The 25625-nt window shown below is 37.8% G+C and overlaps 1 protein-coding gene across 3 annotated transcripts in view; it reads right to left on the bottom strand.

Annotated features, from left to right (window-relative positions):
• LOC124396079 (phosphatidylinositol phosphatase PTPRQ-like) overlaps positions 1–25625 on the bottom strand; it is a 53644-nt gene that overhangs the window by 18856 nt on the left and 9163 nt on the right. For all 3 annotated transcript variants that reach the window (XM_046865052.1, XM_046865051.1, XM_046865050.1), the window contains 21 exons: positions 25079–25208; positions 24528–24681; positions 24344–24450; positions 22147–22244; positions 17703–17868; positions 16277–16537; positions 14532–14692; positions 12847–12958; positions 10110–10336; positions 9375–9444; positions 9077–9276; positions 7660–7894; positions 7295–7423; positions 6625–6771; positions 5617–5783; positions 4388–4850; positions 3573–3734; positions 1870–2049; positions 1688–1795; positions 1246–1527; positions 19–300 (listed from right to left, as the gene is read on the bottom strand). In XM_046865052.1, the coding sequence (XP_046721008.1) occupies positions 19–300; positions 1246–1527; positions 1688–1795; positions 1870–2049; positions 3573–3734; positions 4388–4850; positions 5617–5783; positions 6625–6771; positions 7295–7423; positions 7660–7894; positions 9077–9276; positions 9375–9444; positions 10110–10336; positions 12847–12958; positions 14532–14692; positions 16277–16537; positions 17703–17868; positions 22147–22244; positions 24344–24450; positions 24528–24681; positions 25079–25208 (3841 nt within the window). The remainder of the gene's footprint in view (positions 1–18; positions 301–1245; positions 1528–1687; positions 1796–1869; positions 2050–3572; positions 3735–4387; positions 4851–5616; positions 5784–6624; positions 6772–7294; positions 7424–7659; positions 7895–9076; positions 9277–9374; positions 9445–10109; positions 10337–12846; positions 12959–14531; positions 14693–16276; positions 16538–17702; positions 17869–22146; positions 22245–24343; positions 24451–24527; positions 24682–25078; positions 25209–25625) is intronic.

Consider the following 25625-nt stretch of genomic DNA (forward strand, 5'->3'; position numbering starts at 1 on the left):
AACACAAAACACGCTCACCGTCTTCCAAAGTGGTGATGTTGAGGGTTTCGCTGCTGTGGTTCCCCAATCCGACTCGTGTGGCTGCCTGAACGCTGAGGCGATAGCGTGCGTACTTGCGTAGGTTGGACAGGAGAACGGATGATGTGTGTGTCGTGATGTTCAGAGTGTGTGTGGTGTTCCAGTACTCCACACTATAATACAAGATGACCCCATTGGGCACAAGGGGTGGCGACCAGGACACGTTCACCTCGCTGGAGCTGATGCTGTCATAGGCAAGATCGTATGGAGGACTGCCAGGTACTGAAACACACACACACACACACACACATATACACATAAATATATATATATATATATATATATATATATATATATATATATATATATATATATATATATATATATATATATATATATATGCTCGGTCGACCTCTAATAATTACATTAGACCTAATCTAATGTACCAATGCTTTAACCACTTAGATACCAACTCTCCCATATGAGACACCACCTAGCTGGTGTATGTCACATCCTCCACTTGAGTCTCACATTATTGTTCTCTATTGTTCTCAACTACATGTCTGGACATTATAAGGCTGTCTTTCATTTTCTGTTTGTTAAACAGGTTGTGAAGTTACACTAAGAAGACGTACTGTGATTCTTGAACTAAAGATGCATTCATTGCTAACATAAATATAATAATAACAATTATGATAATAATGATAATAAATAAAATGAATAAGATAATATTAATAAAGTTTAATCCACAGCTAGGTCTACATATACAATTTTATATGTATGACTCATAGTGCCAATTAACCTCCTTAGAGTGCATTAAAATGGTGTAATGCATTAAACCTAACCATGAATATGGTGTATCTACTTGTACCATAGTCACATAGTACCAGAAGTGAGAATTTAAAGCTGTCATTGATGTTTGTGAAACATTTTGACAGCACGTATAACTATTTAAATTTGAAAGTATATATTTATTTTCTAATATTGAATCATTAGGTCTAGAATTCATCCCACTCTAAATCGCAGACAGATTTAAAGCAGTACTTTGGCATTCATTTGAATCAATTACAATAAATAATTTGAACGCATACACATTCCAGCCAATTATAGTGTAAGTCAAATGGAAGAGGCTGAGAAGACACGGTCCAAAGTGTAGCAAAGGATTCAGGGTTAAAAAAGAATAAACCTCTATATCACTCAGTTACACATATTGACTAACAGACCCACCATCTTCTCCTGACAGCATCTGAAGCACTGGTGAGGTCTGATCTCCATGTCCGAGTCGTGTGAAGCCGCGTGCAGTGACGTCGTACAGAGTGTACGGTTTGAGGTGGTGCAGGGTGACACTGGGAACAGTCGAGTTCACCATGTAGCTAAATGTAGCGTTGCTGTAGGTCACCTCGTAGAAAACGATGATGCCGTTGGGTTTATTTGGAGGAGACCAGGAGATGGTAGCTGTGGACGACGTTGTGTTCAGAACAACCAGGTTGTAAGGAGGAGAATCTGGTTCTGGAGGAGTCACACAACAGGGAATGATTTATGATAACAGAAAAAGGTCTATTTTTTAAATAAAATTAATTACTCTTATACCTTCTTTAACATAAGATATATTTATCAGGTTTCACTTTTATTTTGTAAATGTGTATCTGTAAACTACAACAGTACTTACCATCCTCAGGTGTCAGTACTAAGATGTTATCCTCATCAGATTCAGGACTTTCTCCTGCTGCTGTCGAAGCAGCCACACGCACCTTATACTCTGTGTATTTATCCAAATCTGTAGGCAGAAACGATCCATCAGAGGACTAGTCCAGTGTTACTGTGCAGTGCAGGTACAGGTAGAGCACTAACCTGTAAGGACGATACTGGTTGTGTTTGTAACTTTTTGCTGGGTCACGTTACCCTCCAGGTTGAGGACATAGAGCGTGTAATGCGTGATCTTCCCGTTCGGGTTCAGAGGCAGATTCCAGCTTACGGAGATGGAGGTGGAGCTTATGTTCTTATAAGACAGGTCCTGAACAGAGCTAGGAACTGGGGAAGAGGAGTTCGTTTTTTTATATTAGTGAAGAATACAAGCACTTGTGAAAGCAAAAAAAATGTCGGTGATAATGAAGATAATTTATAGAGATTTATAATAGTTAACAAAAGTTTGCATTAATAGCTGAATAATCATGCAAAGTTACTACAAATTATAAAAAGTAGATTTAATTCAATTAAGATTCATTTTTATATCTCTTTATACACCACTTTATCATTGTGGTTCCAAAAGGCATTTATTTGCTGTACATTCTATCTATCTATCTATCTATCTATCTATCTATCTATCTATCTATCTATCTATCTATCTATCTATCTATCTATCTATCTATCTATCTATCTATCTATCTATCTATCTATCTATCTATCTATCTTATTAAAAAAGACAAGGGAGTATTAAATCAAGATATAATATAATGCACTACTTTAAGCCAAGCATATATCTTATGTTAGCATTTTAGTGTATAATTTTTGAGGACGTGACCTACCACAGGAGTTCCTCAAGGTTCAGTTCTTGTTCCACTCTTGTTCTAACTATATACTAAATGCAAGAGCTCAGCGGTCAGATCTCTCTGAGCTTCTCCTCCCACTCTGACAAGTTTATTTCTCATACATTGCTAGTTTGGAGATGCCCAGCCTTTAATGTCTTTTGATAGACACATGTATGTGACTTTCGTTTCTATGCAACAAACTAGGTAATGTAAAGGTATGAAGATTTACTTAGACCAACAAATATATAAAATGTACAGATGTTCCACTTTATTTTCACTGAAAAATCCTCCCTAAGCATGAACAACAGCTTTACACATTCTCAGCTTTCGGACAGTTTGTTTCTCCAAACATTCAGCTGAGATACTTTGCCAGGCCTGTTGTAAAACTTGCCAGTGGTGTTCTTCACTAGTTGGACTTACTGAGCTCGGACAGCTCATCTTCTTGTTGTATGGTTGTTGTAAGTCCACGCTGAATTGCATGGTATTAAAGTATGGAATGGTAGCCATGTTGGTTCAGGATTCCTTTCACCCAGAATAAGTCTCCAAATGTCCCTACTCCAAAACAACCCAAAACCATTAAGCTTTCACCTTCGTTTTTGACTTTGTCTCCTTACACAAGTTCTTCTGTTAGAGCCAAAAATGTCATATCTGGACTTATCTGTCCACAGAACTTTTATCCAGGCATTCACTCTCCAATTCGTGTTTGTTTCTGCCTTTTAGCAAGTTCATCCAAAACTTTTAAAGACTACGTGTTTACAACCATTTGACTAGCACTGTATTTCTCCATCCATATCTCAGTTTTCTCAGAAGAAACCCATCATGGCAACCTGCACCTTACCAAAACAGTTCAGATCTACTTTACACAACTGACTTTTGAATGCGTCTCCAAAAGTAAGTTATTGAATGATATAAAGTATGAGCACTGTTTAGGTTACAGCAAGCGTCTTAACTGAAAAGTTTTCATTTATAGAAAATCTAGTTACTGGGTGAAAATGTTTTTCAGGCAGACTTCTGATGTCACTTTACCCTGTTCTGGAGTTTTCTGTGCGATCAGTCTGGCGGGTCCTTCTCCGACAATAGTGAAGGCAGACACGCTGAAGTTGTAGTCAGTAAAAGGACTCAGTCTCGTCACCACGTAGGAGATGTGATTAGATGATAAGTTCACCAGCTCTTCATAGGGAGGCAGAACTGCGAATTAGAAAGCAGCACGTGAGGAAGCAGAAATATAAATATTAAAAGCATTGTATTTTATCAAGATTGATTAATATTGTAATATTGTATAATTTATATACAATAAACTAAATAATCTAAAAACAAGCACAGCTTACAACCACGTGCCAGTTCACATGCTACTAACCTTGTTCTTTATAATGTTAGCTAGTTTGCATTAAACAAAAATGCCTTAGCTACGTATGTAAGTTGGCTGTGTTTCAATAGAAATGCAGTTCCAAGGTTTAGTTTGACCTTGGGAAATTTGTCGTAGATTCTCGATGTTAATGATCAGAAGTAGCTGGTTCAAAGCTATTTTCATTTCCCTAACGTTGTCAGAAAGTTCATTGTCTGCTTCTAACTCCTCCTAGTCTTATATTAGCTAACACAAAGTTAGCTAGCTAGGACCTGACCTTGCACGAAGGTGCAAAGTTTCTGAAAACCATTTTGTCCTCCAAGAATTTACATATTCAGAATTTTGTAACATCACAAGATAAACCTATACACATCCCCCACTCAGTGTTGTGTTAATGACTGTATCCCCCAACTCAGATAATGTGAATCAGAATCAACCTACAGTATGTGATGCTTAAACCAGACATGCAATGACATGTAATGACTTGACCTCTTACCCTCTATCTGGCTCATGGCTGCTGTTTGTGTGAACATCGTGCCTGTGATCGCCGCTCTTGTGGACAGATGTGGTCGGACGGAGCTCATAATGGGTCCCAGGTCAGATCCTGGGGTCAGAGATGAAACGTTGGTTACGAGATCCACAGCATTAGTGTTAGTGTTTGAGGAGCCGTGAGTGGAGGTGAGGGCGAGCCAAGGGGGGCGGGTTGGAGGAGCAGTGGAGGTCAGGGTCAGGCTGGATGTTCCAGCAGTGTGTAAGAGGGTGAAGTGTGAGTCTGTTGTATCAGTGTTGGGTTTTTCAGTAGCAGTGAAGTGAGTGAGACTAGAAGAGCTCAGAGGTACACTGGTGGGATCAGAAGCCTCGCTGATGTTAAGTGATCTGGCAGAGCGGTGCAGGGCTTGAGTGCTGTCATTGGAAACTCCTGATAACGTACCAGCTCTAGCACTGATCTGGCTTGTATCCTGTTATCAAAAAAAACAAAAAAAACAACACAAGATCCAAAAATCATTTGGGAATATTTTTTCACAGAATTAAATGCAAAAGTTTGTATCCCCTTATGATTTTTTTTTATGAAAACCTTTTTTTTTTTATTCAGAAGTAAATTTTTTATTACTAATAAATATTATATTATTAATTAACATTCTACATTTTGAATGCATATTATCAATGTATTATTATTTATTATCTATTGATTTTTAAAAAAGATTATGCATTAGGATTCAAAACACAGCAATCAGAAATATCCTGAAAACACAAAATGGGGACTGGGGTCCTAAAAAATCACTTTGGAATTATGGAATTATTAGGATATTTTTTTATAATTTATTTTCTAAATCTTACATACACAAACACATGTAAACCGTTAATATTATAGTAAAATAAAATATGTTCCTTATAGAAAATGTGTGATAGTATATATAGTATATATAGTCATGAATTAATTTTTCTCAAATAATATCTAAAATTCTATAATATTATCTATAAAAAATAAATAAATAATTTATGATATTATTGATATATGATGATATATTTATTAGATCTGAGATGTTGAAGGGATACTGATCTATTATACTAGAATAATTTCCTATATGCAGAAACATGCATATTGTAGAAAAGGAAACACAATTGGTCCGTTTTTAAACAGTAATTATTAAAAAGCATTTCTGTAAAAAAATATTTTTTTTTCCCTCCTCATGATGTCTATGTGCGATGTTGATGAATGTTTACCAGCTTCAGTTCTCGGAGTGTGATGTCCTGCACAAGTGTCTCATGGTGCAGGACGAGAATACGGTAATGAGTGATGAGTCCGTTGGGCTGGTAGGGGATTCCCCAGGACAGGAGCACAGACGTGGAGTCTACAGCTTCTGCTTGAAGATACGACACTGCACTGGGGGCTAAAACATTCGTACACACACGCACACACACACACACACTGTTACATGCTTAAATTTAACACAATGCAATTTTGTTTAATCTCCAGTAGAGGGAAGCAAATGCTAAAGACATGAACCAACACAATAAATCAGGAATGTGTAAAACTGAAGCAGTTTTCAGGTCCTGTGAACCGTGACATACTGTAATTATGCAACTTCTATTAGCACACACGTTCTCCTGTCTATGCACACAATAATAAAAATGTATACAATATATGGACAAAACGTTTGGGATCTTACTTTCCCAGTCATATGTGCTTTTTCCCCAAACTGTTACCTCAAACACGGAGGCACACAATTGTATAAGATGTCTTTGGATGTGGTAAAATTATATCCTTCCTTGATGTGAACTAGGAGACCCAAGCCTGTTTCACGATGACGCACGTGTGCACAAAGCTAGCTCTATGAAGTTCTGCTTTACATGCTTTGGAGTGGAAGATCTCCTGCTATGGAGCTCCAACCCTATTAAACTCCTTTAGGATGAATGTGAAAGCTGACTGCGTGTCACTGCTCCTCACCTCACCTACATCAGTACCTGATTTTACTAACAATATCTAATAAAACATCTACCCAGAAGAGTGAAGGCTATTATAACAGCAAATGGAGACCAAATGCAGAATCTTAATAAACATTTGTCCATATACTGTATTTATTACATTTTATTAATTATATTGAAGGATTGAAGTGAAGAAAATGTTTATATTCCTTTTATACAAGTGTGTGCATGTGTGTGTGCATGTGTGTGTGTGTGTGTGTGTGTGTGTGTGTGTGTGTGTGTGTGTGTGTGTGTGTGTGCATATACCCTCTGAAGGTGTAGAGATCCTGGTTTCTGCAGCAGGCCCAGTAGCACCAGCAGATTTGGCCATGACAACAATGTGGTAGTGTGTAAATGGAGTCAGTCCAGTGTAAATGATGGTCTGCTCACTTGTACTGTTCTCACTTATTAAACCTAAAACACACATACACACACACACACACACACACACACACACACACACACACACACACACACACACACACACACACGGCATTTATTTATAAATATATATAAATACATACACATAAGTTTCCCTTTGTATGTATATACTGTATGTTATGGAAGTGCAATAACGCTATAGAAATAGCACATGCGTCTAAATGCAATAAAGTTGTTGAATTAAATTCAATAGAGGGAAAAAACAGAGGTAAATGAGTGTTTATAGCTGCTATATAAAGGGTATATGTGAATATATATAGTGTAAAAAGATTTATACACTACTCTGTTATTGCTTATTTTCCTATAACAACAATCCCAAGGTTTTTTATTACTTACACTGTACCTATGACATTAAACGTCATTTAATGATTTTTATTTTGTGATGTTTTTTCTCGAAGGAGAACGCAGAAAGTATGAAATCAATATTTGTTGCAGAGTAGTCGTTAAGGTGTGTTAGCAGTGTGAAATCAGGGTGATGTGTGATTTAGGAGGTTACCTGCAGGGCCGTAGATTTGGACAACATAGCTATACCGTCCCGTGATGATGGCTGGAGACTCCCAAGACAGAAGGAGAGATTTTGAGGTGAAGTTCCATACAGACAAGTTCTGTGGAGAATCTTCAGGGGCTGCAACACACACACACACACACACACACACACACACACACACACACACAGAAGTTACACTGGGAAAGCTGATCACTGTGCTGAATGATAGGTGGGTTCTCCTTCTCTTTCAAAGAAAATGTTACAAGCTGCCTCAATGTATCCCATGCAGACCAGCGGGATGTTGGAGAAGGAAGCATCCTTGCAGTGTGTGTGTGTGTGTGTGTGTGTGTGTGTGTGTGTGTGTGTAAGCATACCGGCCTCTGGCATGCGAACCATAGTGCTGGCGATTTGACCCTCTCCATCACTGGTGAAGGCGGACACCTCGAACACATAGGCTGTATAGGGGCGGAGCTTATCCATTCTCACTGTGATTGGCACATTCCAGATGGAGGCGGGAGGAATAGGGGACATAGTGAGAGCTGGCAATGCAGACGTTACTGAGGTTATCGAGGGGCTTGGAGTTCCACGGGATAGAAAGTCTGCAGCATCCTACAATAAACCCAAACCCACACCCACACCCACACCCACACACAAACACACACACACACACACACACACACACACACACACACATACACACACACACACACACACACACACACACACACACACACACACACACACACACACACACACACACACACATTACAACAGGGACCCTGAAATTTCCCTGAAATTTCTAAAATATTAAGATCTTTACCACAGACCAAGAATATTTTAGATTATTTAAAAATATGAATCATCCAGAGATGACTAATTTAAATCCTGACCATGTCACAGACAAGGAAACAAAACCTGCCCTGATCTATCAGAGGGAGGAGTGTACACAGTCTTCCCTGTCAATCAGACTGCCACTAGCCAATCATTGTTGTGAGCTCATGCATGTAGAAGAGGGAAAATAGGTCTTTGAGTGTGTTATGTGTATATATATAGAAAATAGTTGGTAAACTTGTGTATCTCAGAGAAAGTACTTGTTAGCCTTCACCCTTCCCAGTCCTTATGTTTAATAATAGCAAGTATCTGGCTGGTGAGTTAGATATATAGCATAGCCAAATTAAAATAAATAAATAAAAACAATCTGAGCCAAAATCTGGAATTCCAGTAGGTCTAGATTTATTTTGTGGTCTAAGGGGCCCCATGAACTCCTCAAATGACTTGCTATATACACGGATCATGCATAACTTTATGACCACTAACAGGTGAAGTAAATAACCCTGAATGTCTCTTCATCATGGCACCTGTTAGTGGGTGGGATTTTATTAGGCGGCAAGTGAACATTTTGTCCTCAAAGTTGACATGTTAGACGCAGGAAAAATGGGTAAGGATTTGAGAAGGGCCAAATTGTTACGTCTAGACGACAGAGCATTTCCAAAACTGCAGCTCTTGTGAGATGTTCCTGGTCTGCAGTGGTCAGACCACGAACATCCCACAGAAACAGTGGTGAACCAGCGACAGGATCCTTGTGGTCCGATCCTACATACGAGCTCCTGTATCTCAAACTGCTGAAGAAGTTAACGCTGTTAATGATCGATGTTTTTAACGACTGTTTTAGCAGCAAAAGGGGGACCATCACAATATTAGGCAGGTGGTCATAATGTTATGGCTGATCGATGTATATTACACTCTTTGTCTCATGACCATGTAATTGTGTTGTGCAGAATGCAGTCGTACGTTGCAATGAGGCAGAGCTCCGTTCATTATCTCCTCTGCGTTGAGCTCCAGAGTTCGGACCGTCTGTCCTGTTCTGGCATGTTTGGCTTTAACTGCAAACTTAGTGATGAGTCCGTTGATGCGTACGGGGAGAGACCACGTCAGTACCACTGTGGAGTGATTCTGAGCATAAGCTGTGAGGTTTGTCACCATGCCAGGAGCTGCAGGAAAAGATCACACACATACACGTTACACAGAACCCATTCACTTAAATATGTACAGGTACAAATTGAAAAAAAAAACATGCAGCATTTCTTACGTGCTTCAGCAGTTTTGAAGTAAAGCGATTGGCTGAAGGGTCCGACTCCTGCCCTGTTTACTGCTGCAACCTAACAGGAGAAGGTAGAATCAAAACTAAATAATAAATAAAACACTGTTAGACTTCACACACACACAACACATTCTACACCTTATAGCATCCTGAAGTGAAAATAGTAAAAAAAAACAGATGTTTTGCTTTAATGAATCAGTCGAAAATGTATAAAAAACACACAGGGATCCATCCTACATCCATAGATCTCTTTACAAGATAAATAATTAAGGGCAGGTGAATAATTTAAAGAGATCAATGGAATGGATGTCACTGGCAACTTTACCACAGACAGTCAAGTCTCTCTGTATGTCCACTTTATACCACACATTCAAGTGAAACACACAGTAAATATCTCACTGTCACCTGTACAATACATTACAAGATGACAGTAATAAAACAGACCCTCTCACTAAAAAATAAGCAGCGAAAGTAAAAGCATGTGTCAAGACTGAATCAGGATGCATGCAAAAAAAATTTGTGTTTTCCTTTCAAGAGAAAGAAGGGATTAACATGGGAGTGTATCGGGTGCACATACTGCAAATAGCGATTTTATTCTTTGCTGTAGACATCCTAGATGTGATCTAAATTCATCTGAAAATACTGTGGACAATCCAAACCTACTGTGTATACTGTCGCAAAGCAGCTTTGTGCTGGTGATAAAAATATAATTCAATATGATACCTTAATATTATACGTGGCCCCTGGTGAGAGTGTGTTCAGCAGGGTTTCTGGGATATCTAGGCTCTTTGTGACTTCAGTGAAGGTGGAGTCGGGGTGTGGACACATTTCTTTGTATCTGATGATGAAGGAGTGGATGCTCAGGTCAGGTGGATGAGGCATCTTCCATGAGAGGAGGATTCCATTCGAGCCAACTCGCTCACCTTCTGGTTTAATGGGTGCTTGGGGAACTACAAACACACACACACACACACACACACACACACACACACACACACACACACACACACACACACACACACATATATATATATATATATATATATATATGCTATTATATGCTGTTGAATATTTTTTGCCTTTTTTGCCACCATACTCTCGAGGTCAGAGATTGCCAAACTAGGGTCTGTGTGCCATAAAAGAGAAAAATGTTGAAATTGAAATCAAATGTTGAATGAATATGAATGAATTTGACTTGTTTTAATTTACGCAAACGTGTACTCCAAGGTGCAAGAACAGCACACTTTGTGAAACTCATTAAACAGCTAATTATGGAGAGATTGAGGCAGTGGAAAATGATAAAAAATAATTTATCTGCTGTTTTTCTTTTTTTTTTTTTAAGAATACAATATTTGTCATTATTATGAAATATTCTACAGCTTTCTCTTAAAATGTGGTGGTGAGAACATTTGCAGTACTTTCAAAAAAAACATTTCCTTTCAGCACATAACCCTCGATCGAGTTCGATTTTTGCCCAAAAGTGCAGTTTTCAAAGTCAGTACAAAGTGAGCTTTGGGAAGTTTTTTTAATAACCTTTTACAGGCAAAAATCACCTGAGATCTTCAAATGCTTGTTTTGTTTAATAAATGTGTAAGGAGTTCAAACTCATATATCTATAACACAGTGATTTGCCTTAACTTTGCATTGATAAACAACAGATAATACTTTCTTATCCATTTATAGGTACATTTAAAGTTGTAGAACATCCATAGAACAACAGATCTAAACATTTGCTCACTTATTATCTCTTGAAATAAATAATTCTTATGTTACAGGAAACACCTACACTACATAGACAACTGCTTTACATGAGTGGAAGATCTCTCCATCCTGCTATAGACCTAAAAACGTTATTAAACAGCTTTGAGTATGAATTAGAATGATGACTGCACCCAGGCCTCTTCACCTCACCTACTTCAGTACCTGACTTTACTAACACCCTTGCTGCTGAATGAATCTCCACAAAATGTCTACAAGCACACTACAAAATTTAGTGGAACATCTTCTCAGAAGAGTGAAGTTTAATATAACAGCAAATGTGGAATTTTAATTCAAAATGCACATTAAAATCTTATGTTCAGGTGTCCACAAGCTTTTGTCTATATAATGTATGTTCTCAAATCCTGCTTTCTGACCAGAATCATGAACTCATGAAGAATTGTTAGAGAATTCGATACCCAATGTTACCAGAAGTAAACGATTTATGTGTTTAAATCATTTACATTTTGGCTAATTTGTTGTCTATGCTTGATGTATTTCCATTATTATTAAAAGTCCTGACTATCAATTACTCACATATTTCTGTTCCTGCTCCACTCCACAAGGTGGAGGCATTGTGTTTATGGGTTGCATGTTCCTCTGTCCAGCATTATTGTCTCTTTGCTAATTGATATTACGTAATTAAAAACAATCGGTTGAATCTAAAGATTTATTACTGAAACCAGTATAGGAACTGGAATTTATCCAAAAAGGGTCAAGGTCACAGCAAGGTCAGATGTCTGAAAAAATATTTTTTGATCATTTTCTTTGTGTTTAAAGGCTGATCCATGTAAACAGACTACTAACGAGTAAGACTAGACATTATACATGCTGTTTTAATCCTTACAACTTTTACAGGATGCTTTTGTTTTACTGGTAATTGTGTTATTTGACAAAGAATCTGTTCCAATTAAAAAGTGACACATTTCATTCATCATTCCGACTCAACAACAACAACAAAAATTACCCCTCAGCATTATTTAAAAAAGGTAACTAATTGCCTGAATAGCAGTCCTGGCTTTACAATCGCTCATTATTTCTTTCCAGTGCGATCGTGTGACCGAGCATTGTCTTGATGATCGTCATTGCCAGATCCTGAATCATGGTCCATTCACAGAGTGCCTGGCAGGAGGATCAGTTTTTAAAGGAGCAGTTAGAGCTCTAATGCCATACGATGACGACAGCGCTGGTACAACCACTTCAGAGGAAAGAACAGCTGAATCTGAAACCTATACCCCTCCAACTGTACTCTTTATCAATAATACATAAAAGCTCCTAAAAAGGCAGTCGCATGCCCACACTGTCCCACAGTTTACAAAGAGCGCTGTGACAAAAAAATCCAGATTTAAAGGTGCGGTATGTAATGCGTGGAAGTGTATCTAGACATGGAAAATGTTTGTAATTTCAACGAAACATTGCCATATAAAATACTGCTGTACGTTTCATACGTTTATTTCAGGCTTCAGTTTTACAGATTTCTGGCCCAGAAATTGGCTCCACCCACAAAGGCTGCAGAGGGGTCTGAAAATCACTAACCTCTGCTTTAAGATTGCTTGAATAGGTTTCTGATCATTACTATGATGATTTTGTCTCAAAATCAATACACAAACAGGCAACTGATGAACAGTGATCCACACACTTGACACAAATATGCGCACATTCTTACACACACGTACACACAAACATGAACACACACACTCACGTGATTCAGTGGTGGTAATGGAGCGGCTCACGGCAGAGCTTAGCCCTGAGGAGGCAACTACACTGACTGTTACTGTGTACTGTGTTCCTGGAGTCACACTGGACACATTTGCCTGTGAAACAAACACAAACACACACACACACAACACACACACACAACCAAATAAAATACTAGAATAAATTACAATGCAAAAATAAAAAGAAATATATAAAAAGCTGTGACCACTATTTAGAAGTCTTCCCGAACTTAAATTATCTAATCCTATAAATGAAGCTGAACTTCATAAATACAACTTATTGACATCCACAACAAAAACAATCATAATTTTTAATTCATGAACAATAGATATCTATATGACAAACTAGGTTCTACTACCAATCGTTCTTCAGACTGAGAAATGCTCCATGGAAAGCCTTCATACAGCTCTATAACAGAGAATCTAAATAGCTTCACATAATATTCTTATTAGAAGGGATTCTGGTGATCTGTAGTCAATAGTCTATGTGTCTTGAACAGTTTCTTTCTTTTGGCAGAGGCGGCGACACATCCTCAGTCATGATGACTAAACACTTAAAGTGAAGCGAAAACCTTAAAAGCACAATAAATACAATATTTATGGCAATTGATTTAATCGTTTTCCTCTCTTTAAAAATGACAACTCATAGGACAAAACTGATTTATATAGACTATTGATTATTATTAATTCCCTGGATGCCGGAAAGAAATAAGCACAAAAAAAAGACAGACTGACAAAAGAATAGATAGATAGATAGATAGATAGATAGATAGATAGATAGATAGATAGATAGATAGATAGATAGATAGATAGATAGATAGATAGATAGATAGATAGATAGATAGATAGATAGGCAGACAGACAGACAGACAGACAGACAGACAGACAGACAGACAGAGAAAATAAAATTTGATAGTCGGTGATCAGATTGTACAGAATGGGTAAAAAGGGTGCCGGGTTCAAACAGGGGTCAGGATGCATCTATATTTAAAAAGTCGCAGAATAAAAGCCTGTATAATTAGCTAGCAAGGATTGTTCTATATGTTATTAGATCTCATGACATCGACCCTGACTTTAACATATGAAAGAAAATTGTAACGTACCCAAAAGCCTGTAGAAATAAAATAAAAAAACAGGCATGCGTACAGAAATCTCATCTTAGCAGCCTGAATTAAACTGGGTGGTATCCGAAGATTCTTCCATCAACCCATCAAGTGCACACAGTATGAAGAGAAAGACGGCACACCGGTCCCAGATCAGCATCCAAGGCCTACCTGAACACTGCCGATGCCGAGACACAGGCCGAGAAGCACAAGCTCACACACTGGCATAGTGGCACTTCGCAGGAAGAGCGCAACGAAGCTATGAACCAAATCAAACCCTGATGGAAAAAATTTCCTGGCTTCTAACATCTACTGCACCATCACAACTAAAAGTCATTAATCCTTAATGGTCCTCTCTTTCTCTGACTCTCTCCCTAACCTTCATTCTCCAACCATTCTACACTCCGCCCACTTGATACAGATACCCGAGCACCTGACACCTGGCACATGAAGCCACGAACGAGAGCAACACACCTGAGCACTTGCATAATACGTGTGTGGGGAATAAAAATAAAACCACATAACCATTGTGATTCATCGTGACCCTGCATGAATGCCATGCTGACCTGGATATGTCCATCTGGGGTAGTTAGAAGGGTCACATTGCCATGGTTCGGGGTAAGATGGACCGAATAGCGCTGGTCACATCCAGAAGATGGCAGCCAGTGGAGAGAGAACGAGCGAGGAGACACACTGATCACATGTACGTCTTTGGGAATAGCAGGGACTGAAAGATACACATGCACAAAAGACATAATTTTACATACAATTTATGAACAAAAGTATTGGGACACCTGATTTTCCAGCCATTTGTGATTCTTCCCCAAACTGTTACCACAAAGTTGGGGGTAAACAATTGTATAGGACACCTTTTGATGTGGTAACATGAGATTTTCCCTTCACTTGAACTACTAGACTCAAACTAGTTCCAGCATGCCAATGGGTTAGAGCTATAGAGCTATAAACCCCAGGCCTCCTCACCTAACATAACAGAAAATACGTACCTAGATGTTGAATAGGATGCTTAAAAAGCACATATCAATCTTATGGTCAGATGTCCACAAACTTTTGTCCATACAGTGTATATGCAAAAGTGCTACAAAATACACAAAGGTATTATGTGAACTTTTAGGAAGTAATGTTTTAAAGAGTTAAAGATTTTCTCCACAGCCGCTGTTATCTGTGGTGTACCTCAAGGCTTTATTATAGGTTTAATCTGTTTTCCCTGATTATGTTTTTTCTTGGCTCTAATTAAAAAAAAAATTTTTATTTGAATCTGGGGTTATATTGTAAACAATAACGAATTTTTTAAGCTTAAATTAGACTTAATATTGATATAAATTCTTTAATAAAATGGACAAAAATGTACACAAACTTGTTTTATCATACAACTTTCTTGGTTCTGGTCACAAACTGTTTTGTCGGGTCATTTTTTAAAAAGGATTATTTCAAATCATGTGGTGTGTCTTTTCCCTCTTCTCATGAGGAAAACAAAGGTAACCAACCCACATTGTTTTTATTATGAGCTATCTGATTGAGCTTGTCTTACATTACTAACAGCACATTCATGAGACTTTGGTAGATTAGTGGTACACCTTGTCAAAGCTTCAACATTTGATCAGCTTAATTATAACTTTAGTTGAAGGAGGTTAAAATCACATCATTAACTGGAAATAGATTTTGTAAATAAGTGACACTATACATAGATTTATATTATATTATATTATATTATATTATATTATATTATATTATATTATATTATATTATATTATATTATATTATATAGATTACAGTGACTCGAAATTAGCAATGGACCGAAATCACTGAAAGTATACACATCACAGAACGTCTAATAATAAAGAAATGATTAAACAGCTTCAGACCATTTTGAGAAATAGAGTGATATAACATGGGCCTTGTCTAAATTGTACTAATAGATAGTCACAGAAAATATTGTCTGAGGTGCTACATAATAGTTTCTGCCCTAAAGCATTCAATGTCATGCTTTTAAAAATTTATAATCAATAATTACAGGCCAAGAGATTATAAAAGATGGAATGTTATGAGTTAATGAGATAAAAAAAATCCACAACTTTCCAATTAGTAACCCAGAGCCTTAACCACTGAGCTACCTCTTCCCACAGAAACATAAAAGTTCCACCTAAAGTGTTAATATTATCCTTGACTTTTTTAAGTGTCAGCTTCTGGACAAGAAAATCAGTTAAAGGAAGAGATGAATTTTTTATTAATATTTACTGAGAAATTTTAACAGAGTTATGACTTTGGAAACATGTCCATAAACCAGTTCAACCTGTGTGTACGGTGAGAGAAGCAGCTTTCCCAGTCTGCATGTTCCTCACTCGTTCTACAGTGGCGTTGTAGGAGCACCCGTCCCGAAGGCTGCTCGCTGTGTATTCCCGAGCTTCTGCATTCACGTCGTACGCCCATCGGCGTACACGATCACTGACCTTCACCCTGTGGAAATCGAAATGGCCGAACGCAACGTCCCAAGTCACTGTGAAGGATGAGGAATTGGATTGTGACAGAGTGAGAGAACAAACACCTGCCGGACCTGAAAAAAGGTTCAGAACAAAATACATGTAAAGCAAATAGTAAAAAATACACAAGAAAGTCACATTAAATTGATATTTATTTGGGTTAAATGTTTTTAGGGAGAACAAAAGTGTGAAAATTGACATTGCTGTAACATCTGCAGTTTAAGTTCAGACTCGGTATAAGGTGTGGATGGATTAATTTTCTATAAGAGCAGCTCGGAAAGTAGTTCTGACTGTAATGTTTTATATTGGTTTATATTAACGTCTTTATATTAATGTGCTCATTCTAATACACTCCTGTTTCTATGGTAACTGCTCCTATATATATATATATATATATATATATATATATATATATATATATATATATATATATATATATATATATATTATTAAAAATATTGTAATTACTGTTATTGTTGATATGGTGAAGTATGCTGTGAGATACTTATTTAGCATTTTTGGAAGGATTCTCCAGTTTCAGTGCTTTTGTAACAATCAGAGAAGGTTTTTCAGATAATCAGACAGATTTTTTTTGTTTGTTTGTTTCTTAGTAACTATTTCTAAAATACTGAAAAAAAACTATATGAAAATAATAAACTTTGGGTAAAATTTTGGTAAACTTGTGTAAACTTTGCTTCACATCAGACATCACACCACCCTATTGCTGATTCCATTCATATTGTTGCACACCTCCAAGTTTTATCCCTTTATCGTTAGTATCATAGTAGTCAGTCATACTACTGAGCAGCTATGGGGCTAAGGGCCTTGCTCAGGGGCCCAGAAGTGACAGTTTGGTGTGGTTGGGATTTAAAGTCATGATCTTCAGCTCCAAAAGTCCAATGCCTTAAACACTAAGCTGAAACAACTGAGCAGCTATAGAGTTAAGGGCCTTGCTCAGGGGCCCAGGAGTGCAGTTTGGAGTGGTTGTGATTTGAACTCAAAGTCCAATTCCTTAATCACTAAGGTAAAACCCTTTTCTGGGAATACAGAGAATAATGTAATAATGTACACACTCACATGCACAACTTCCTGTCCAGTCCACCCTAGCTTTTGGTAGTCACTGTGCCATCCCTCAGTGTATCAGAATACACTACATTATGAGTGTTTTATAGATCAGTCATACTTTAATTCCAGCACATTCCTGATAGAGTGAAAACTTTCCAGTGGTAAAACTCTTACTAGTGGAGAAGTTCTTGCTGACATTCTGGCTGAAATCTTTCCCCAGAAAGGACTGGATCTTAAACTCATAATCAGTTCCTGGGATGAGGTCATTTATCCTCACATGGTTGCGGTGGACCACGACTCGTTTGGGAGGAGAAGTGTCCGTACTGAGACCATAAAACAACTGTAGGGAGTGAGAGTGAGTGAGATGGAACATAATAATTCAGTTTAAACTTGTCTGTATAGCAGGAAACTAAATAAAATAATATATTACCATTGTGTGATTTAGTCTGTGGTTCCCCAGAATATAAATATTTACAATGCTATTTATACACCTGAGCTACATATATATAGTATATTTGAATTTAAGGTTGACCTGAGACAGGGCTACATATTAGAAATACTAATAAATAATAAAACGTTAAAAGCAAAGCTTTAAATTGAGACATTATTTGAGTATAATGACACAGGACATGGAAACATTTAGCCATGGAAAGTGCGAGGTAAACAAGCTAGCTAACTTAAAACAATGCTAGCTAGTACTAAATCAAATTGTCCTGCTCTCAGACATACAATAAAAGTGCACCCAAGCTTATTAAAGGACGATAAGATGGCAGAAGACCATGTCCATTTTCCTTTTCTTCACCCTTTATTGAACAAAGAAAATAGAACATCGAAAATCAAACGGTTCGACTTCAAATACTATTAAAAACCATCATCTGTTGACCATTGAACCTGTTACCAAACAATTTCCAGAATCGAGTGTGTTTGTATACATTAAATCATTAGAATCAAACCGAAGAAATCAAATAAATAGTAGAATCTGTATGTTTAATGGTGTCCTAATGTTCTATTGGTAGAGGATACCTACATGTGATCTACAGTGATTAAGGGTGTTCCACTGGCGCGTTTTGGCTGCCGCTCCTTTCGCCGTTTGTTTGTTTTCTCCTAGTGATCTTCATTTGGCTCCTCTTGAAGATAAGATCCTAAAACTGAACACTGCTCTGGCTTCTAATTTTGACCTTTTTGCTCCCTTGAAATCTCGCTATGTCGCTTTTGCTCGTTCTGCCCCTTACAATGATAACCTGCGCTCTATGAAGACAGCTTGCCGTAAACTGGAGCGCAAGTGGCGTGACTCAGGTCTGAATGTATTTTATGACCCTGGGGGAATACAAAACTGAAATTGAGTCTGTGAGATCCGCATATTTTTCTCAGATCATTGACAACAATCAAAGTAATCCTAGACATCTTTTTAACAGTCTCAAATCAGCTGTGTAACGATTTTCTTAATTTTTTCAGTTCTAAAATTGACAATGTTTACAAACTTATTCATGCTGCACCTGTTTCATCATCCATATTTTGTTCACCTAGTTTTTCTGGCACACCCTTCTCTACCTTTTCACAAATTGATACCGAGCTGCTCACTAGGGAAGTATCACGTATAAAAGTTACCACTTGCTTACTTGATCCCCTCCCTACAAGCCTGTTTAAATCCTGTTTGGATTCATTGTGCCCTGCTGTTCTCAGTATTGTTAATGATTCCCTGCATACTGGTGTTGTCCCAGCGGCATTGAAAACTGCTGCTGTAACACCTGTCCTAAAAAAACAAAACAGTGACTTGGACAACTTAAACAATTATCGTCCTATCTCAAATCTACCGTTTCTTGCTAAAATTCTGGAACGTCTTGTGGCTTTGCAGCTACATAGTCATCTCACAGCAAATAATCTCTTCGAACCTCTTCAGTCTGGATTTCGAAAATCTCATAGTACTGAGACAGCCTTGGTCAAGGTCACCAATGACCTGTTATTAGCCTCTGATTCTGGTTCTCTCTCTATTCTGATCCTTCTAGATCTTAGTGCCGCATTTGACACTGTTAATCACAACCTGCTTCTCGAACGTCTGGAAAATGTCTTTGGTATTTCTGGGACTGTTTTAACTTGGTTTAGATCATACCTCTCTGATCGTCAACAGTTTGTATCTATGAGTGGATACCGGTCTGTGACTGGTTTTGTCTGTACGGGTGTTCCTCAGGGTTCCATCTTAGGCTCCTTACTTTTTAGCATATACATATATCCGCTTTCATTGCTCTTAAGAACACTTGGGCTAAATTATCACTTTTATGCGGACGATACTCAGATTTATATTCACTCTAAGCCTAATCAACATTTGGACCTTTCTTTTTTAACACACTGTATTGCTGAGATAAAAACATGGATATCTCAAAACTTCTTGTGCCTCAATAGTGATAAGACAGAGGTCTTGCTTATTGGCACTCCTCACTAGCTTCGCAAAGCTGGTTTATTATCCCTAAACGTAGACGGCTCTGTTCTGGAAGTAGAAACCAAATTAAAAAATCTAGGAGTCATCTTTGACTCAAGTCTATCTTTTGACCCTCACATTCGGTATACTGTAAAGAACTCATTTTTTCATCTCAGAAATATCGCTAGACTTCGCCATATGTTATCCCATTCTGTGACTGAAAGACTTATTAATACTTTTGTGTTTTCCCGCATTGATTATTGCAATGCACTTCTGGCTGGGGTTCCTAAAACTACCTTTGCCTGTATGTAAAGCGCCTTGAGAAGCTACTTTAAAGGCGCTATATAAAAATAAAGTTATTATTATTATTATTATTATTATTATTATTATTATTATACTGTTTCTTGATGGTATCCACTAGACATATCAGTACCAGCAGAGACCCACAAGGTCACAACATTACTGTTTCCATTAAAACCAATAAAATGGTCATTAAAACACATCAAAACAATGAGAGGGTTTCTGATGTTTTTTCCAGCAGGCTATTGGGTGAAGTATAAAAGCATACACACACACACACACACACACACACACACACACACACACACACAAACACTAGTTTTTTTTTCTCTCTGGCTGTGTGGTATAAAGCGTGTTTGGGGTTGTGTATTATTGAGGACATCAGTAACCTGAGCAGGTACGGCTGTGAGTTGTTGCTAGGCAGCGTTTACTATGAAATTTTAAATAGGTGTCCTGCTTACACTAAAACTCACTCAATGCTACACACACACACACACACACACACACACACACACACTTGCTGATTTCTTTTAACAGGAAAACCTTTACATGGAAGTCAATTTCATACAAAAATCTATACACTTTTTCTTTCAACTGCTCTCCTGCTGTTTGAGTTTAATAGCTGGAAGTTGTTGCATAACATTATGTTTTAACTGTTTTCCTGATTTTAATTTACTCTTTACAGCAGACTGCTTAAAAGTTTAAAGTCTTTGTCAATGTTTTATGGTTTAAATATGTATTATTTATTCATAATGTATCTACATGGACCACAGTGGCGGACGGTCAGGGCCAGCAAAGCCTTCTCTGCTGACCTAAACACTATCAGAAGCACTGACCTACATGAAAGTATTAATTTATTCCCAACAGTTTATTCCCTTCATTTTGTAGCGTTTCTCTTCGCTGCACTGCTTCCAGTACGTCAATTCAGATTTTAGTCTCTATGTGCTGCCATGTCAATCTAATCTGCCCAGGGCCTTTAAAATCTGTACTGCTGGCCTTTTTTTTACCATAGTGTCCTTAATAAATAGCTCTGTTTCTTTATCCAATCAGATCATATTCGCCTCACAGGGCAGCTAGCTGGCCCAGAATAACGTCAGCATATTTCCGTCCTCTGATTGGTTGCTCAGAGGGAAACTGTTACAAATAAGTTTAACTGACAAAACACGTCTGTATCTCTGCACACATTAATACATCAGAGTTAGACTTTTTTATGCTTACGGAGGAAGAGAAATTGATTTGGTAGCGGACATGAAGAAAAGCTAGCCATCTTGAGGAGGTCGTCTAACCCTGAAGCTAGCTAGCGTGTCTCAGCCCGGGAAAGGGTTTGTTCTCCACTTCCAGACCAGTGAATACGAGCGATACCACTGGATTACAGCCTCTGAGGAGCGCTGCACATTCTGTCTGTATCTCTGGTGAGTAGGTTGTATTTTATTTACATTTTAATGTTTTTGCCATGTTATTACACAAATATTGATTCTGAACTGCTCCAGATGATGTAGGTGCACAGTTGCGGTTGTAGAGTAGAGGTTTGGAGTCTTAACAGGGTTTCTTTTTTCAGTAAAATGGTTTTTACCCTCCATAGGTGTAATGCCACGTGTTGTTATATTGTGTTTCCGTATTGTTTTGATAGTTTCTATAATTGCGACGTGAAAGTGGTGGTATTAAGAGGTGGATTAAGTCGGGTACGTCCCCACTAAAGGCCCGGGTACCAAATGCACGGCCCGCCACTGATGGACCATATGTACAGAAGTTTATGGATGCCTAAACATAAGAATGTTTTTTCCCCATGTAGTCCCTAATTGTCCCCCTTACTTTTGTCCATAAAGTGTATGTCGACATTTTAACACTCCTGTTAGTATGTCATTAAAAAAATCAGCATAATGTTTGTGTATGTGTTTGTACCCTGTAGCCCGTGACTTGTCCCTGCGGTCGTGTCCAGGTGACGTACACGGCGTTCCCTTCCTGTTCAATAAAGGTGACGCCGTCAGGTGGTGCTGGAACTGCAGCATAGAAACCATAAGAATAATTTAATACTATGAATATAAGCAAACTCTAGCCTTGTTAATGTAATTAAAGTTAATGTACTATATAAAAAAAAAAACATGATTCATAATATCAAAATGTGACTGTGGTATGACTTGTTAAAATAAATGACATAATGTTTTTTATAAACTATATACTTTATATTTAAACATTTCTATACTTTTATTTTAATCGGATTTTTTGGAAAGTAAAACTTGACCTAAAACTTTACTTCATATGAGGGATTCAGTACTTTATAAAGAAGGGTATTAAAAAATCAGTACAAACCATCTAAGAACATTAATTTTGTTTGATTGATAATTGTTTAAATTATGAAATTGATTTTGTATCATTTAAATAATCACAATAAATGGCATTTTATGGTTTGTGTTCTTGGATTTCTATATTAGCATATATATATATATATATATATATATATATATATATATATATATATATATATATATATATTTTATTTTTATTTTTTTCTGCTTCACACTTTCATGCACGTACACACATAAATCTTTATGGTCCTGTGTGACCAGAACAAAATTTTCTGCCCCAAAGTATTGGGACGCCTGACTTTTTCAGCCATATGAGGTTCTTCCCTAAACTTGTTATGTTGCCAAAAATTTGGAGGCACACACTTGTATAGGATGTTTTTGGATGCTGGAGAATTACATTTTCCCTTGACTTGAACTAGGAGACCCAATGCCCCTGTGCACAAAGCCAGCCAATCACATTCGACATTTAGCCCCTGTTTGCTCTTACAATTTCCTCCACTTTTCTGGGAAGATGTTCCACTAGATTTTGGAGTGTGCTTCTTTAAATTTGTGTTCATCAGCCACAAGGGTGTTAGTAAGGTCAGGTACTGATGTAGGTGAGGAGGCCTGGGGTGCAGTCAGCATTTTAATTCATCCCAAAGGTGTTCAGTAGGGTTGAGATCAGAGCTCTATAGCAGGAGACTCAATAGCTTTTTCTACAAACTATGTAAACCAGATCTTCATGTAGCTGGCTTTGTGCACAGGGGCATTTGCCATATCAGAACAGGTTTGGGTTTCCACCACGCAAAATTTTATTGTACTGCATCCACAGACGTCCTGTACAATTGTGTGTCTGTGGCTTTGTGGTAACAAAGCACATGGCAAGAAAGGTCAGGTGTCCCAATACTATTGTCTATATAGTCTATGCTTTACATGGGTTGGAGTGGAAGATCTCCTACTATAAGAGATAGCAAAAGCGCACACATACTTCACTCAAGTAGAAGTACAGATACTCATGTTTTAAAATACTGAAATACTGAAATACTGAATAAACCAGGAAATGATACACCAGCGGTAGATTGAAAAAAGCCGTACGATGACAAGAAATCGGTTGATTGTCTGAAAACGGTGCAGTGAGAAGAAATAAATATTGATCATGTAAAAAGGCTGGTTTGAAAATGTATGAAGTAAAAAGTACAGATATTTGTGTAAAAAAATGTAATGAGTGAAAATAAAAAGAAGTGAAGTGAGTGAAGTAAAATACTGATACCAGAAAAATCTACTTAAGTACAGAAACATAGTACTGTATCTGTATCTCTGCCTGCTATAGAGCTATAAACCCTATTAAACACTAGCTTTGGGATAAATGTGAACACTGACTGCACCCCAGGCCTTCTCACATCATCTACACCAATGAGCATGGAATCTACTGAAACATCTTACCAGAAATCTGAAGCTTATTATAACAGCAAATAGGGACTAAATGTGAAATCCTTATTATGAGATGATTATATAAGAAATACAACTCAACATCTTCCACTCCAAGCTTTCTCTTTATGGAGCTGACTATGTGCACAGGAGTATTGACATGCAAGGACAGGTTCAAATGAAGGGAAAATTTTATACTACCACATCCAAAGACATCCTACACACAACTTTATAGAAACGGTTTGGAGATGAACCACATATGGCTGGAAAAGTCGGGTGTCCCAATACTTTTGTCTATACAGTGCGTGTCTTCAATTGCTAAGATGTGCGTGTGTGTGTGTGTGTGTGTGTGTGTGTGTGTGTGTGTGTGGTGCACGTGTACTCACAGGTGTTAAGAGTAATTTTGGTGGGAAAACTGTATCTCTCTTCACTCACACTTATCACCTCGACTGTGTAAACAGTTCCAGGAGGAAGACGGTCAAAGTTATACCATCTAAGTACAAAAACACAATTCAGAGGATGAAATTAAAGAAAAATGCTTGAGAAGGATGAGATTTCTGACGTTCAGACCTTTCATCAGAGACACTGAGCCTCATCTGCAGGTTGTAGGTGGAATTTCTGATGGACAGCATGAAAGAGTTACACACTCCGGGTCCCTCACTCCAGCTCACACACAGAGACGACGCTGTCCTCCGCACAAGCCGTAATGAGACCGAGCTGGGGACTAGTGGTGGGGCGAGATGGTGAAAACCAAATAAATAGAATGAATTTAAAAAATGTTTAATGCAATATAAAAAAAGATCTTGAGATACATTAGTGTAATAATGATATTGGGTCCGAACACACATATACACACACACACACACACACACACACACACACACACACACACACACACACACACATACATACACACACACACACACACACACACACACACACACACACATATACATACACACACACACACACACACACACACACACACACACACAGAAGTATGCACGATCATTTCTCATATTTATGCACGTAGTCTGATGATAATACACCTAAAAAAGTGTGTGTGCGTGTAGATGTGCGTGTGTGTGTGTGTGTGTGTGTGTGTGTGTGTGTGTACATACAAACTCTGATTGTAATAAAAACAGGTGCGCTGTCTTTAAAAGATTCCTTCTCTGTACGCACTGAGATGTTACACAGCTTTCCTGCGATCAAATCATGAAATACCGCCCGAGTCTGGGACACTTTTTGCACCTGCAAAACACAAACACATTCAAAAACACACAATTTTGCGTTCATGGACCTCTGCTTCAATTAATACTGCTTGTAATCCTGAAAACCTGCAGGCTTTAGAAAGCATTCTGACTCAGTCGAGTACTTAGCAAAGCACATCTCATGGTTTACTCTACATTCTCAGCAGGATATATACATCAGTTACTCAAGAAACAGGGCTGTTAAGATTATCAAAAACTCTAATCATCCCAGTAACTACCTGTAAAGATCTGTTGCCATCGGACAAGAACTTCCGCTGTCTGATGGCCTTCTTCCCATAAACTATCAGGACTCTTAATGCGAGCATGAACATCTCACTAATCCCATACGTCTCTTATGTTCAGTTTACTTTTACAGTCATACTCATGTTCATTCTGCATTTACACACAACACCTTGTA

Source organism: Silurus meridionalis, chromosome 13, assembly GCF_014805685.1.
Source record: "Silurus meridionalis isolate SWU-2019-XX chromosome 13, ASM1480568v1, whole genome shotgun sequence".
Classification (NCBI taxonomy): domain Eukaryota; kingdom Metazoa; phylum Chordata; class Actinopteri; order Siluriformes; family Siluridae; genus Silurus; species Silurus meridionalis.